At 40.5% G+C, this 16432-nt stretch overlaps 1 protein-coding gene across 1 annotated transcript; it reads left to right on the forward strand.

Moving 5' to 3' along the window:
* Nucleotides 1–3975: 3975 nt before the first annotated feature.
* LOC129495072 (olfactory receptor 2K2) lies at nucleotides 3976–4932 on the forward strand. The gene has a single exon (XM_055302417.1). It carries the CDS (start codon nucleotides 3982–3984, stop codon nucleotides 4930–4932), a length of 951 nt encoding a protein of 316 aa, XP_055158392.1. The 5' UTR covers nucleotides 3976–3981.
* Nucleotides 4933–16432: the final 11500 nt, after the last annotated feature.

Consider the following 16432-nt stretch of genomic DNA (forward strand, 5'->3'; position numbering starts at 1 on the left):
TTCAAGGTTCGCCCCTTGCCCTGTTAATACCCTTTAGAGCCACTCCCCCCCCCCCCCCCCCCGCTCTGATACTGAGTGCTGGCGGGGTCGTGCCTTGCATTTGGTTGTCATCTTTCTCTAATCTCCTGGAACATTTCTGAGGCTTCTTTGTTTCCTGACCTTGACAGTGTTGATGAGTATAGGCTGCTCATTTTCAAATGTCCCTTAATTTAATTTTGTCTGGTTTTCCCTTGTACTTAGATTCGGGTCACGTATTTTTTTTTTTTTTAAGTATTTATTTATTCATGAGAGACCCAGAGAGGCAGAGACACAGGCAGAGGGAGAAGCAGGCTCCATGCAGGTAGCCCGACGTGGGACTCGATCCCGGGTCTCCAGGATCACGCCCTGGGCTGAAGGCGGCGCGAAACCCCTGAGCCCCCCGGGCTGCTCCGGGTCGTGTATTTTTGGTGGGAATACGGTAGACGAGATACTATGCCCATCGTGTTAGAAGGTACATGGAGTCAGTTTGTCCCGTGGTTGGTGATGCGAAGGTGCTTGTCCTCCAGAGCTCCTCGCTGTAAAGCTGTTAGTGTCTTATTTTTGAAATTAATTCGTAGTTTGTGCAGTGATACTCCGACACCCTGTAAAATACCCTGTTTCTCATCCAACCTTGACCTTGGACAACTATGAAGCTTACATTTACCTCCTATAACATTTTACGTGTTCTATTACTACAACAACCCGTAATGATTTTCTAATGACATCATTCTTTCATATTTATTTTTTGGCATCCTCCTGTAAGGAAGAACTTTCCTTACTTTCAGAAGAACTCATGCTTTCTTATTTTATTCTCTGGATTATAATCTATTTTAACCATTTTTTATTTTGATGCTCAAAATGATTTGTCTCAGATTTGGCCAATGGGAGCCTCATTGGACGGGTTCGTACCACCTTTTGAAATATTCCTGTCATTCTTGGCATACTTCCTGGTATTCCAGTGCAGTAAGCTACTCTTGTGACTTGTCTTGTCCTTTTCCTGCTCCAGCCTTGGAAAGGGGAACTACATCTCTTTTTAGGTGAGAATTGTATTTAGAACCAAGATCCGAGTGCTAGGTCTGTCTTTAGCTCCTGAGGATTCATTGTTTTAAGGGCCTCTTCAATATATGCATTGAGTAAAATTTCTGATCACTTATTTAGCACAAGTGCCTTAAAGAGTAAATTTTGATTCCTTAAGCCCTGAAAACTAGGAAGTAGTCCCACAAATGAAAAAAAATGTATATCTTAGAATTCTAGGGATTTTTTTTTGTAGACTGTTAAATACAGAGACTGTTAAACACTGTTCAATATACACTGTAGTCATTCAAGAAAAAAAATCTTGATATAGCAAGGATGGACAGGGAGGAATAGAAGACTTTGTTTTTCTGAGTTCCTTGAAATTATTTTGGAGAACTATGGCTCACTCTGTCTCAATTTTTAAAAGTTTGATATAATTGGATCATTGGGACATCATCCCTCAAGGATCTGGAGTTTCAAACCTGTGCATATTATAGCTGCTGAAATTTAAATTGCTCAGGGACAACAGGTATTCCCCCCCCACAACAGATGATTTAAATTTATGTAGTATGTCAGTTGCTGTCCTTTGGCACTTTTAGTTATGGAGGTGACAGTAAATACTTCTGAAAGAAATGAATTGCAATGTTGATTTTTTACATAATATGTTTAGCATTTTTAACATGGATACATTCATTCTTTCTTGCACGTAGCTAACTTTATGAAGTTCATCCTAAAACAATATTTTATTTGGAGTTGGCAACAGGGAATTCAGATGGGATGACAAATTTTTCCTGGTTACTTTTTTTTTTTATTAAAGATTAAAAAAAATTTTTTTAAAGTAATGTCTACACACCCAGTGTGGGGCTCAAGCTCACAACCCTGAAATCAAGAGTCTTAATGCTCTACTGACTCAGCCAGGGCACCTTTTGAAACAGTAGGAAAATATCATGTCTCAGGCAACTGGGCTGATTTTTCATTTTTCATTTTCATTGCACATACACGCACATGCTTAGTTTCTTTAAAATAATCTCTATGATATAATACAATTTTTTTGTACAGAATTTGTTAAATATAAAATCTGGCAGAGAAATCCCTATGAAAGGACCTGTTATCTAAGAAACGAATGAGAACTACCTACTGTGATGTAGGAAAAATGGAACAAACTCTGCTCGAGTACCGCAGAGGAAAGGCAAACTGATAGGCATTCCCTAGAAAACCAACAGCCTACTGGGTGGGAGCAGATAATGTTTGGACTTAGTCCCCATGCAAGCTGCTTGGGGACTGACGACTAAGACAGGAAACAACGGAAGGGCTTGCTAATAGGCTAGGAATGAGATACGGTGGAGCAGAAGTCACAGAGAATAACATCCTATGATGGAAACTATTGGGGAAAATCCTATGCTCCTGCTCTAGGGGCATGATACAAGATATTGCCCCCCAGGACGAGATTGTTTCCACCATCACCCCACTTACCCACTTTTGAAATATGGGGAATGGGGAGATGAAGGGTAACACTGCAGAAAGGGAGAAACCACGAAGGAACCCCGGCGATGAGAAAGTGAGGAGCGAAACACCGTAAGGTGAACCATGTCACGGAGGACTTTGCCTATGAGAGAAAGAGCAAAGGTAGGATGGCAGTGTGCACAGGGAACACGGCCAGCCGGGATGGTTCAGAGCCAGGATATCTGAAAACAGGAAGGAAAGGACTAGTAGGGAAAGGGAAACGATCAAGGGTGATAAAGAGCGGTATCAGTGCAGAGGCAAGGTACTTTTTTGTCTTTTCTTTTTATTAATGTGAAGTGTCATGTAAAACCCAGATAGAATGGACTGGAATGTAAAAAAAACCCAAACATTCAGCGTCTTGTTTATACCTAGATGATCTATAATCTTTTCCAAGAGACTTTAAGAGAGCTTAAAAAGGGAGCTTAATTTCTGCATCTTCCAGATCTTCATGGGTTTTAATATATGAGAAGAGTATTGCCTGGGAATAATATTTAGCAAGATTTACGTACTCACGAAGGTAGGGGTCTCAATGAGGAGTGAGACTGTGCTGTGGATGTGTCGGTGTTTAAATAAGGTGGCTCATTTTGTGTGACTTGTAAGCTGGTACTTAAATATAATCAGAATGGGTACTTCCAATGCTTTCAACAGTGTCATCATTTTTTTGAGACAAGTGTATGGACCTCCATGCTATTCGCTGGAAAGGAAGGAGTTTATTTAGACCCAGAACAAATTCATTTATTTGCTTCTTTCAATATCCCTCCTCTTCTGACACTGAAGATCATTACTGGTTTTTATTGTACAAGCATGTTTTCTTTCTTTCTTTTTTAAAGATTACTTATTTATTCATGAGAGAGAGAGGGGGAGAGAGAGAGAAAGAGAGAAAGAGAGGCAGAGACACAGGCAGAGAGAGAAGCAGGCTCCATGCAGGGAGCCTGATGTGGGACTCGATCCCGGGACCCTGGGATCACGCCACAGGCTGAAGGCGACGCTAAACTGCTGAGCCATCGGGGCTGCCCCAGACATGCTTTCTTTGCTTCACTTATCTGGTTTACTTTTTAATCTATGCCCCATTTAGTCAGTGTTCACTCATATTTTTTGTTGCACAGTACTTTCAAATCTGTACTGAAAAACTTCTATGCCAAGCATAGGAGAACGGACTGAAATTCAGGTATGAAATATGTTTATTCTTGTTTTCAATTTCTTTTCTAAATTTCGTTGTGGAATAATCACCTTTTTATGTAGATCAAACCTGTTCCCCCTCCCTTTAGAACCATAGATAAGGCTTGTGATCACTTGTAGCAAAATTGTGTTTATAATAGTGAAAATAAGTTTGAAAGTCTTTTCCTAACTGAACACGATGCTCGATCCATTTCTTTATGTCCTCAGATGAACTGAACACAATAATAATATTAGAATAACTACAGGTGCGGAAAAAAAAAAAAGGAAATGAAAGGAGGAAACCTCACCGTTTGGAGCTTTTTTTTCCTGGAGGGTTTTTCTAGATACCCGAAGTTAGAGATTGTTCTCTTCGTCTTCAGCCTTGTGATGTATCTGATAACAATCTTGGGCAACAGCACTCTGATCTTGATCACTGTCCTAGATTCACGCCTCCAAACCCCCATGTACTTTTTCCTTGGAAATCTGTCTTTCATGGATATCTGTTACACATCTGCATCGATTCCCACTTTGCTGGTGAACTTGCTCTCATCCCAGAAAACCATTGTCTTTTCTGGGTGCATGGTACAGATGTATTTGTCCCTCGCCATGGGCTCCACAGAGTGCGTGCTCCTGGCTGTGATGGCATATGACCGTTACGTGGCCATTTGCCACCCACTGAGATACCCCATCATCATGAACAGGCAGGTCTGTGTGCAGATGGCCACTGTCTCCTGGGTGACGGGGTGTGTGACCGCCCTGCTGGAAACCAGTTTCGCCCTGCGGGTGCCCCTCTGTAGGAATCTCATCGATCACTTCACGTGTGAAATTCTGGCCGTGCTGAAGTTAGCTTGCACAAGTTCCCTGCTCATGGACATGATCATGCTGGTGGTCAGCGTGCTCCTCCTGCCTATTCCGATGCTCTTGATTTGCATCTCTTATGTCTTCATCCTTTCCACTATTCTGAGAATCAGCTCAGCAGAGGGAAGAAACAAAGCTTTTTCCACCTGTGGTGCCCACCTGACTGTGGTGATCTTGTATTTTGGGGCCGCCCTGTCTATGTACCTAAAGCCTTCTTCATCAAGTTCACAAGAAGTAGATAAGATCATCTCGCTGCTTTATGGACTGCTGACCCCAATGTTGAACCCCATAATTTACAGTTTAAGAAACAAAGAAGTCAAAGGTGCCGTGAGAAAAGTACTGGGCCAGACACCATTGTATCAAACACATGAAAATCTCTGACCAGATGCCAGCAGTTTTGTCATAGGTGTGCTCCTGGCCCAATTCACCACAGAAAGTCTACACAGTGTCCCCATCCTTCGCACACTGGTTTCACCCTTAGCCGTGTAATTTTACAGTTGTGAGATATGTGAACACCGAAGTGATTGCCCATGGACAATAGTGGGTTCCAGTTTGCATTTGGTGATATTTCCTGTCTTTTGCGTTCCATGGTTGGAGAAGTTTTGGGCTGTAGCATCCTCACCCACTTGGCCCTGAAGGAAACTTGGATGAATTTAGTCAGTGAATGTTGGTTCCGGAGGAAATTTGTGTATGTTCCCTGCCTTTGGCCGTTTCTAGAATGAGGTGGGAGCATAAGGAACAAAGGAACACATAATAGAGATTGGCCTTGATTATGCATAATAGAGAACATTCAAGAAAAATGAAAAGACTCGCTGACCCATCACACAGTTGCAGAACTGGAACCACAACTCTCACCCTTGTGTCTTTGTGGGGCTTGCCTCACTGTGGTGGTTCCCTGATTACCCTTCCTCATTCAAAACTCCTGAGTCAAGCTCCTGGCTTTCTGGACTGAAGCATCTAGTACCTATTTGAGTTGCTCACCTGCCAACCTTGCTTTTGTAAGCACATAGGTACTTGCATAAATTCTATCTGTTTCTTTGCCTGTATACCACCCATATGCCAAGTCTTTTTGCGTGTCTCTGTTTTCCTTATTGGATGATTGACTTTACAAGGGCAGGGAAACCCGTTATATCTTTCATGCTTCCAGCAGTCATCTGATAAACTAACAACATTTACCAGCCTTAAACTAATCCCTTTGAGAAGTAAGTACCACCTGTGACAACGATGAAGGAACAACAGAGGGCAATGAGGTGTCTATCCAATGGCTACAGAAGATGAGATTTATATTCATTGCTTTAAGACTTTTATTCATATAAAAATATTGCTTGTTAAAAATGTAGACCCTCGGCCTCTACTCTCTGATATTCTGATTTAGTAGCTCTTGGAGGGTAGGGTCCTGATAGTCTGCATTTAAAATAGATCCTGAGAAATTCTGGTAGAGATTATGAGATGACCATACTTGGGGAAACGTTGTTTCCAGCAAAAATCTACCATTCCAAAATAAAAGTAGGATTAGTTCCCCTTTCTCCCCTTTTGTCTTTTAATTTTGTTTTTCCTTCCATCGTTCGTGCCTCCCTGTGTACCTTCTCATTTGCCTACTTCTACTTCTTTTTTAAAATTTTTATTTATTTATGATAGTCACACACAGAGAGAGAAAGAGAGAGAGGCAGAGACATAGGCAGAGGGAGAAGCAGGCTCCATGCACCGGGAGCCCGACGTGGGATTCGATCCCGGGTTTCCAGGATCGCGCCCTGGGCCAAAGGCAGGTGCCAAACCGCTGCGCCACCCAGGGATCCCTGCCCTACTTCTACTTCTAGGGTAGAGAGTAGGAGAGGGTTTTGAGTGGGGGAAGGGTAACTCACTTGACATATTTCGACATATGAAAGACCTAAAAATTTTTAGTATTGGATGTTGAGTTCTGGATTATTTCACTTGTGGACCATTCCCTTGGATCCAGGGCTTCCGTTACATGTTCAGGAGTGTGTAACCCACACAACAAGAGATGTGAAGTAATCACACAGCAAAACTCTGGCAATGCTGGGGCACCTGGGCAGCTCAGTCGGTGAAGTATCTGACTCTTGATTTCAGCTCAGGTCATGATCTCAGAGTCATAGGATCAAGCCCCGAGTCAGGGGCTGTGCTGGGTGTGGAGCCTGCTTCAGATTCTTTCTCTTCCTCTCCCTCTGCCCTTCCCTCCCTCTAAAAAAATTCTGGTGATGCAGCAAGGGGACAAAATTGATGCCCAAGAGATATTTGATAGTGGAGGATATTGATGCCAAGAGATGTTTAATAGTGGAGGATGCAAACAAAGACTTGAGTAAATGGCTTTGGGGTAGCAGAGGAGAGCTGACCAGGAAGCTTTCATCTCAGAAGTAATTATTTTTCTGCCAAGATACCTCAACCTTCACAACTAGATACCACATTCATTTCCGGTCATTTCAGAGTCATCGTCAAGTGGCATTCTGTGGTAGAGTTTTGTTCCGGTAGAGCTGGATTTATGTTGGAGTAGAACGGATTATCTGCCTCCCGCAATTAGTTGTAGTATCTGTGGTACCAAATATAAACAGAAATAACCAAAGTTATAGAGATAGCTGAGAATTTTACTTTGAAGAGTGAATTACGAGAACTGAAAGACACAACAACTTAGCAACCTCTGTAATTAGTAACCAACTTTGACACAAGGGACGGAGCAAATGGTCATGGAAACAAGAATCTCAGAATGGGATACAGACCCAAGTGGGACCAAAACAGATTAGAAGTGACCCAGATGTCAGAAGAGGACTCATGATGGGACCCGGGCAGATCTCTCTGTAGCAATTGTTGCCCAAGATATTAGGAGTTACAGTAGTGACAGTCATATGGTACGTAAAGTTGCTATGAAAAACAAAGTGAAAAAATAAAGAAAAGCAAAGTGAATATAAATATGATTTATATATTATAGGCAATACTAAAGTTAGTTATTGGTAAATGATGCATTCCTTCATTTGGATTAGATTCCATCTCAACCAGTGCTAATTGCAGTCATAACTTTTGGAGTCTCAGGTATGGGATCCTTTTCAGATATTGTTAAAAAGAGGAATATATTTGACAGAGAAGGTAAAATGACATTTGAGAGAGAGCCAGTTCCTGAATGATTACATAACCAGATATACGCTGTAGAACAATCTGACCATGTTACTTCCCTGCTTAAATCCCTTAGTGGCTTTTATTGCCTTAAAAGTTGAAGTCCTTACGATGACATTTAAGGACATTCTTAATCGAATTATCCGCCACTTACATCCTTTGCTCTAGGAACACACAATTCCTTTTAGTTTCATGAAAGTTTTGTGTTATATCTTGCTGCTTCTTTTATTAGGAACAGTTATCATAATTTGTAACTTGATAATAATTTGTGGGTTTGCTTGTTTAATAAGGGTTGCACTAGTGTGCAGTATCAGTTTCATTAACTTTGTATACCTAGGGATTAGCACAAGGTCAGGCACAGAGAAGGCATTTATTTAGTGTATACTTTTTGTGAAGGGCCAATTGCCCAGTAAACGTCTGATGAATAAAAATATGCATGTAATAAACTTTTGATGGCTATTCAATGAGGTACTCGATTATTCCTGAAAATGTCAAAGGTGACTTCTAGGTGTCAATTAAAGCTGGTGGTGGGTTGAAGGGTAAATCATGAATTGCGTTTTAGACGTGTTGAATTTGCCATGATTTTGAGATATGTAAGTAGAAATATCAAGCAGTCAGTTGTAATTAATGAGAAAGATCAGCCTGGAGATACAAACTCGTGACATATTTGCACATTTGTAGCTAAGTGATGAACGTGGTTGGCATGAACTGAGGGAGAGAGTATACAGTAAGAAAATTGCCTAAGAAGAAACTAGAGAAACACTCCTATTTAAAGCCCATCAAATAGGAAAAACCAACAAAGGGGCATTGAAAGGGAGCGAACTCTAAGTAGGAAGAGGGCAAAAGCCAGGACTCAGCTTCCAGTATTGATCAAGATGAAGTAAGCACACACCATCCTGTTCCTCCCGCTGAGTGCAGTTAAAGACTCTAAGCACCCAAGTGTCCATCGACTGATGAATGGACAAAGAAGATGTGGTGTATATATGCAATATATACAATAGAATATTATTCAGCCGTAAGAAAGAATGAAGTCTTGGCATTTGCAGTGACATGGGTAGACCTAGAGAGTATCATGCTAAATCAAATAAGTCAGAGAAAGAGAAATACTATGTGATTTCACTTGGGTGAAATTTAAGAAACAAAACATATAAGCAAAGGAAAAAAGAGACAGAGAGAGAGAGAGAGAGAGAGAGAGAGAGAGAGAGAGAGAGAAATCACGAAACAATTCTTTAACAATAGAGAACACACTGATGGTCACCAGAGGGGAGGTGGGTGGGAGGATGGATGAGCTGATGAGGATTTAGGAGGGCAGTTGTCACGATGTGCCCCGGGTGATTTCTGGAGGTGTTGAATCACGATATTGTACACCTGAAACTAATTTCCACTGTATGTTAACTACACTGGGATTAAAAGAAAATAAACATAAATCCATCCATCCATCCATCCATCCATCCATCCATCCTCTAGACGGAATGTGTGGAACAGCTACCTGAGGACTCTGAAAAGTAAGATAGCAAGCTGACCCAGGAAGGAAACTACCTTGCAAGCTACCAATGAACCCATGGCGACTTTCTGTCTCGTCTCCTCTTCCTCCCCCAGTATCTCTTGGCCTTGACTGAAGGGAGGCTGAAACCCAAACCCATACACTGAGTTCAGACAGAAAGATAGAGAGCTCTCCTGGAGACATTCTCTTTTCTTTTTTGGTCTGGAAAGAGAGAAATGGGGCTCCTGTACACCAGAAAGAGTAAAGTACATTCCCTGATTTTTTTTTATGCCTCTTGCCCAAATCCCCAGTACCATGGTGACAGTGGCAGCACCAGCAGTGGTGGCTGTGTAGGCACCTGAAATCCTTAGGAAAGAACACTTCTTCCTGACCGGAGGGACGGTGGCTCCCAAGAGCATGGGAGGAGTCCTTATTGCCTCTCTTCTCTCTCTGTCCTCTCACCGTTTGGTGCCTGAAGCTGAGACTTCCAGCTTCTAGAACTGTACAAAAGTAAATTTCTTTACTTTGCTTATGTCACCTGGTCTTTGGTATTCGTAGTGGTAGCCTCAGTAGATACCGCATGGCCCCTTCCTCCATCTCCAAAGCCAGCAAATGAGTTAAGTCTTTCTCATATTGCATCGCTCTGACCCAGCTTGGGTCATCATGTCTTTTTCGAACTTCTCTCTTTCCACTTCCAAGGATCCTTGTGATGACACTGGGCCAAGGCAGGTAACCTCTGTAAGGTCAGCTGATTAGCAACCTTAATTCCATCTGCAAACTTGATCTCCTTTGCCATGTATGTAGATGACACATTCTCTTTATCCACCCATCCATCGATGGACATTTGGGCTGCTTCCACCTCCTGGCTATTGAGAATAATGCTACAGTGAACATGGGTGTGCAGATACGTCTTTGAGATTCTGTTTTCAGTTCTTTTGGATATGTAGCCGCAAGTGAGATTGCTGGATCATGAGACAATTCTATTTTCAATTTTTTTTGAGGAACTTGCATACTATTTTCCATAGTGGCTGCACTACTTTACATTCCCACCAACAGTGTGCAAAGTTTCCAGTTCCCCCCATTCACATCAACACTTGTGACTTTCTGTTTTTTTTTTCTTTTCTTTTTTTTTTCTTTCTTTTCTTTTTTTATACATTAACCATTCTAATTGATGTAAGGTTTGGACTTGCATTTCTCTAATGATTAGTGATGCTGAGCATCTTTTCATATACATTTTGGACATTTGTATATCTATAGAAATGTTTATTAAAGTTTTTTGCCGATTTCATTTTATTTTATGGTCTCTATTATGTCCTTGATTAAATGGTAAGTTCTTTAACATGGTACCTTGGCTCTCTTAAAATTCTTTTTTCATTAGGCCTTATTTTCTAGAGTAGTTTTAGGTTCACAGGAAAACTGAGAGGAAGGTACAGGGATTTCCCATATACTCCCTGCTTCTGTCCCCACAACTTCCACCATTATCAATACCCCACAGTGGAGGGGTACATTTGTTATTCAGTTGATGAAACTACATTGACACATTACAATCACCCACAATCCATAGTTTACATTATAGTTTACTCATGATGTTGTATATTCTGTGGATGTGCACAAATATATAGTGACCTATAGCCATCACTATGGCATCATTCAGAGTATGAGACTTCATGGTATTTGCAGTGTATAAAATAGAGGAAATTTCTTAAGCTTGAGAGTGATATTATCTTTGGATCCTTTTATGAGTACTTTGAATCACCTCCACCTTTCAATATTTCACTGTTACTCATAAGTAGAGATTATTTCACTTTTTTTTTTTTTAGATTATTTCACTTTGAAGGCACTTCAGACTTCCCTTAGGAGAAACTTCTGAGAAGAAAAGGTCTCTTACTAATAAGTCTTAGTTGGATTTTTCCAACTTTGCTCCTAACCTGCTGCCTAACCCATGGGGCTGAGTCCCACAGCGTCTTATTTAACTGCGTGCACTTCCAGGGCATGAACACCCCTCGGGTTCTAAACTGTAATGAATCTTGGTTAAAACACAGTTCCCTCTAGGGCAGTGAGAACTAGTTTGTGACTTGTACCTGTGTAGTGGGAATAGTGTCATAATGAAGAACTGAGATGCTGCAGAGAAAGGAAAGCATTACGACTGTCTTGGTTAGGTAGGTTTTGTCAACAAAGGCATGCTCTTGCACTACTTGAAGAGTTAAGTAGCTGCTTCTCCCAAAGGCCCAATGGGAAGATCTCAGAGGGGTGATGGAGAATATGGAATAAGAAAAGTAGAGTGGTGTGCATGCATTTTACTGCCCCTTGAGCAAAAAAGTATCTTCCCAGTGTAGCTCTTTTCTTTTTTCTTTTTTTTTTACCTCCAGATTAACCAATACAACTTTCCCTACTTTTTAAAAATTAAAATTTTCCCTATGTTTCCCTCTTTTTAAAAAAATAATAAATAAGTCCTAGAGATTTAATGCACAGTATAGTGAATATACAAACCAATACTGCATTATAATCAAACTTGCTAAGAGGCTAGAAGTTAATTATTCCAACCACATTATGTGATGTGATAGAGGTGCTAATTATCACCATGCTGGAATCAGTACCATACAAAAATCTATCAGATTAACATGTTGTACACCATAAATTTACACAACATTGTAAGTCAAAGATATTTTAATAGGAAGAAGGAAAAGCAGTCTTTAGGAAATAAACCTAAACATATTAAAAAAAAACCCAGAGAAACAAAGTTTAGAGTCAAATGCCTTTGCTTTCCATAAATGGATCCACTACTTGCTTGTGGTGTGTTTAATGTTTCTCCAAGTCAAGTCACTGAAAACAATTTTATAGAGTAACCCAGGAAGCAGAGCCATGATGTCATCCATTAAAAAGTTATTAAATCTTAAGTTGCATTATATAATAATAAGAGCACATCTTAAAGAATAGCTAATCTATTGGCAATGAAGACAAACTGTCATTTATTTGACTTCTGTGTTAGAACTGAATTCAATTTACTATTTCTAATATTATTGTAAGAGCTTATTAGAACATAAGACTTTCATGGCAGAGACTGAATGGATAAAGAAGCTGTGGTCTATGTATACAATGGAATTATTCCTCAGCCGTTAGAAACGACAAACACCCACCATTTGCTTCGACGTGGATGGAACTGGAGGGTGTTATGCTGAGTGAAGTAAGTCAATCGGAGAAGGACAAACATATGGTCTCATTCATTTGGAGAATATAAAAAATAGTGAAGGGGAATAAAGGGGAAAGGAGAGAAAATGAGTGGGAAATATCAGAGAGGGAGACAGAACATGAGAGACTCCTAACTCTGGGAGATGAACAAGGAATGGTGGAAAGGGAGGTGGGCGGGGGTTGGGGGTGACTGGGTGATGGGCACTGAGGGGGGCACTTGACGGGATGAGCACTGGGTGTTATGCTATATGTTGGCAAATTGAACTCCAATAAAAACAAAACAAAACAAAGCACACACACACACACAAAAAACAAATCTTTTTTTCCACCAGAGTTAACAAGTCAAACGTGAATTCTCTTTCACACTATCTGTAAAATTCCTAACGCTTTTAGTCTTAAAAAAAAAAGCCACAAACTAGAGTATGAAATTCATAAGTTCCATTAGTCTCAGCCTCTCACATCAACATTTACCCCACTTGTATCTATTTTTCATTCTTTTCTCCATTCACCCATACCTTTCAAATTCTCCCCAAAGTTCAAAAAAGACAGTCTTCTCTCTAAAAAATAAAAAAGAAAATAATTAACAGCTCATAAAACTCTCCCAAATTGCCTACTTCCCCCCAACACTTTTATTTTATTCATTTGGGTATACTTATATATTATATTGTGAGACATTTTATTTTTTAAAGATTTTATTTATTTATTCATGAGAGACAGAGAGAGAGAGAGAGAGAGAGAGAGAGAGAGAGAGAGAGAGAGGCAGAGACACAGGCAGAGGGAGAAGCAGGGAGAAGCATGTAGGGAACCCGACATGGGACTCGATCCCAGGTCTCCAGGATCACACCCCAGGCTGAAGGCAGCACTAAACCACTGGGCCACCGGGGCTGCCTATTGTGAGACTTTTTTTTTTTTTTTTGGTGAGACATTTTAAATGAGCTTTTTCATTGGTATTTTGTCAACTAACTGAGGAGAAATTCAAGGCTGGATGCCTTCCGTATGTATGATCAGAGCACTAAAAATATAACACAAAATTCTAATATTTCATATTAGAGATGGCTTTTTCAGTGAAGTAGGGCAACTGCACTCATCCACAGTGAAACAAGTGGCCAGTGGTGAAGTGTAGAGTCAAGTGAGTCAAGAATCCAAAATAATCACATTCCAAATACTCAGTGAGATACAGATGTGTGCCTTCCAAATGCCTATATTTTATGAAAGGCAGTGCGTTACTGACAAAGCAGAGCTAAAACAAATATTGAAGAACAAAGCTACTAATTCTAGACCAGGGATACACCTCCTGGGCTGTGTATGTATGTTCTCATCTATTGCTCCTCATCCATCTCCCTGCCGGATCAGAGCTGCAGCAGTGGGAGGGGTCAACAAGTCTGCCATTTTTAATCAGAGCAGGCTGCTACTCCAAAGCTCATGCTTTTTGCACATTCTTTAGAGTCTCCTTGTACCCGAAATCCTCGTTGAGACAGCCCTTCTGCCTTCTAGAAGAATGCAATCTGACCGGTTTCTATAAGGTTGAGAAGTAAATATATCACAAGGGCATAGTTCCGTTTCCACAAGAGGGTACAGGTCAGAAATCCTGGCATTTCTCCTTCCTGTTTTCCCCTGTGAGCTGTTACCACAGACTTGGGGTTGCTTCACAATTCGTGGTGCAGGGTGTAAACTTGGACCAAGCTGTGAAGGTGCAGTCATCTCCACGTGGGACCGTGCATTCTTGCACAAGTGGGGGTGTGCCATTTGTCTGCTTGAGGCGTTCCATCATTTCTGCTGACTGTTTATCACCAGAGATGCAGGTGACCAACATCCTGGGAGTCAAAGGTCCCACATCAGTTTCAAGAGCTAAAATCAAGATGTCAGCAGGGCTGGTTCTTTCTGGAGGCCAGGGAGGATCAAGTACCTCACCCTTTCCAGCTTCTAGGGGCCGCCTGTATCCATCACTGCTAGGTTCTGGCCCCAGCTTCAAAGCCCACAGTGTAGTATCAGCACACCACCTCCTCTCTGTCCCTCTGCTTCCTTCCTGTTTTTCCTCATGACCCATGGTACAGGAAGACCACTTCCTTGATGTTGTGTGAATGGTGCCCAGAACCAATTAAGGCTGGTCTCGTTCTACTCCATCTGGGTCAGAGAGCTTTGCCTGCGATGTTTGTTAGTTTTAAAGGAAATGTACCACCTACTCGAATATTCTGAGCAGTCCTGGGAGGCTCCTTCCACTATCACATTGCCCGCCAGCTGTGCTTCAAGGGGAAGAGTTTTAGTAGCTCATCAAAATTCTTTTTAATTTCCTTTCTAGCATTTGCTGTCTTGCAGCCACAGGCAGAAGTTAGCACGATGGAATTTACATCTGGAGAACAGCATTTCCAATTTAAGAGAGACATTGATAAACAGGGGCTATGTCATATTTTATGCACATCTTTTCCCAAGTACATTTTCCTTGAAAAATTACTTTATCTTCTATTATATTTTTAAGTTGCAGAGTCAACGAAGAAATACATTCTTGTAAAAACCATTAAAGCAAAATGCTTTAGCAGACTTCTCCCTTGAATATACCCACTTTCCATCCCAGTACCACCCTCAGAGTTAATTCCTCTAATCCGACCTTTCTTAGGCAATACTCTAGGAGTTCTCAAACTTTGCTGTGTCTATGAATTACCTGAAAAGCAAGTGGTAAGCAAATGGCCTGATTCCTCAGCCCTACTTTAGAAATTCTGGTTCAGTAGGTTTGGGTGGGAAATGAGAATATGTTTTTCTAATTAGATCTTAAATTATGCTGATGTTGCTGGCCCACAGATCACATTTTACTTTTGGCATATGGTATGGAAGTGGTGTAGAAATATTTAGTGTAACTTTATGTATATGGTGTTATGCAAATGTTGCACTGTTTGTAATTTGCTTTTAAAAATTAATAATGTGTCTTGGAAACAGCATCATGGCAGTACATATGGGTCTATCATCTTCTTTTAAGCTCCTACAGAATATCATGTATATTCTTCTAATTTATTGGGTGCTTACTATAATTTATTAGGATTTTTTTCTTGCATAACTATTTGTGTTGATACTTGTTGGTTTAATGTTTAGTTCTTAATGTTCTTTTTATTAACTCAAACCCAAGCATCAGCAGAGAGTATATGTCTTCTGTTAATATATTCACCCACATTAATTATTATATTAGTTTCATCTTTTGAACAAATCTTTCCTCAGAAACTTCTCCAGAGACCTCTAACTTACTATAGTCTTTACTGGCCACTCTCTAGACTTGGTATAGAACTATGGTCTTTATCATTGGCTTGGGGATTGCTTTTCCCTCTGACTCAAGTTGTGTTTTCCAGTTCCTGATTTGTTGTCTTCTTCCTTCCTTCTTTGTTATTTTAAGCCTGTCTCTTAAATAGAATAGAGTTTAATTTTAACCTCCCCCAATCTGTGAGTCTGTCTTCTAAAATCCATATTACTTACTCATATTTATTGTTATTTTACAGTTAGGCCTGTTTGTACCCCTTATTTGCCCATTCTTGCTATTCTTTTTTTTTTTTTTACTTCTCTCCCCATCCCCACTCTGTTGTTTATTGAATTGATTATTTCTTTATTTTCTCCTGCTGATATATTAGAAGTAATGCCATACACATATTTAAGCTTATGTTTTCTAACAATGTCTATCAATCAATTAATACCTACATCTGTATAAGTTAGTTAATGCTATTATGATGTTGTGTAATAGGCTATCCCCCAAATAAACCAAAATAATAGCAGTCTTTTTCACCATTCATGTATTTGTGCAGTGGCTGAGGTTCAGTTGATCTAGGTTGGGCTTGGCAACATAGCTCTGCTACTCATTGTAGCTCTGTCGGTTGATTGGAATGACTTTGTTTCAGACTGTAGAGTCTGGGTGGCTGTGCTCCATGTGTCTCTTATCCTCTCCTTGGAACACCAGGCTGGGTTATGTTTTAATAGCAATGGTGTAGGCACAAGAGGGTAAGCTTAACCGTGAAGCCCATTTTAAGACTCTGGTTGATTCATAGCTGCTAACAAGTCACATGTCCTAGCACAGAATAAAAGGATAAGGAAATATACTCCAAGACAACA

This window comes from Nyctereutes procyonoides, unplaced genomic scaffold, assembly GCF_905146905.1.
Source record: "Nyctereutes procyonoides isolate TBG_1078 unplaced genomic scaffold, NYPRO_anot_genome, whole genome shotgun sequence".
Lineage (NCBI taxonomy): Eukaryota > Metazoa > Chordata > Mammalia > Carnivora > Canidae > Nyctereutes > Nyctereutes procyonoides.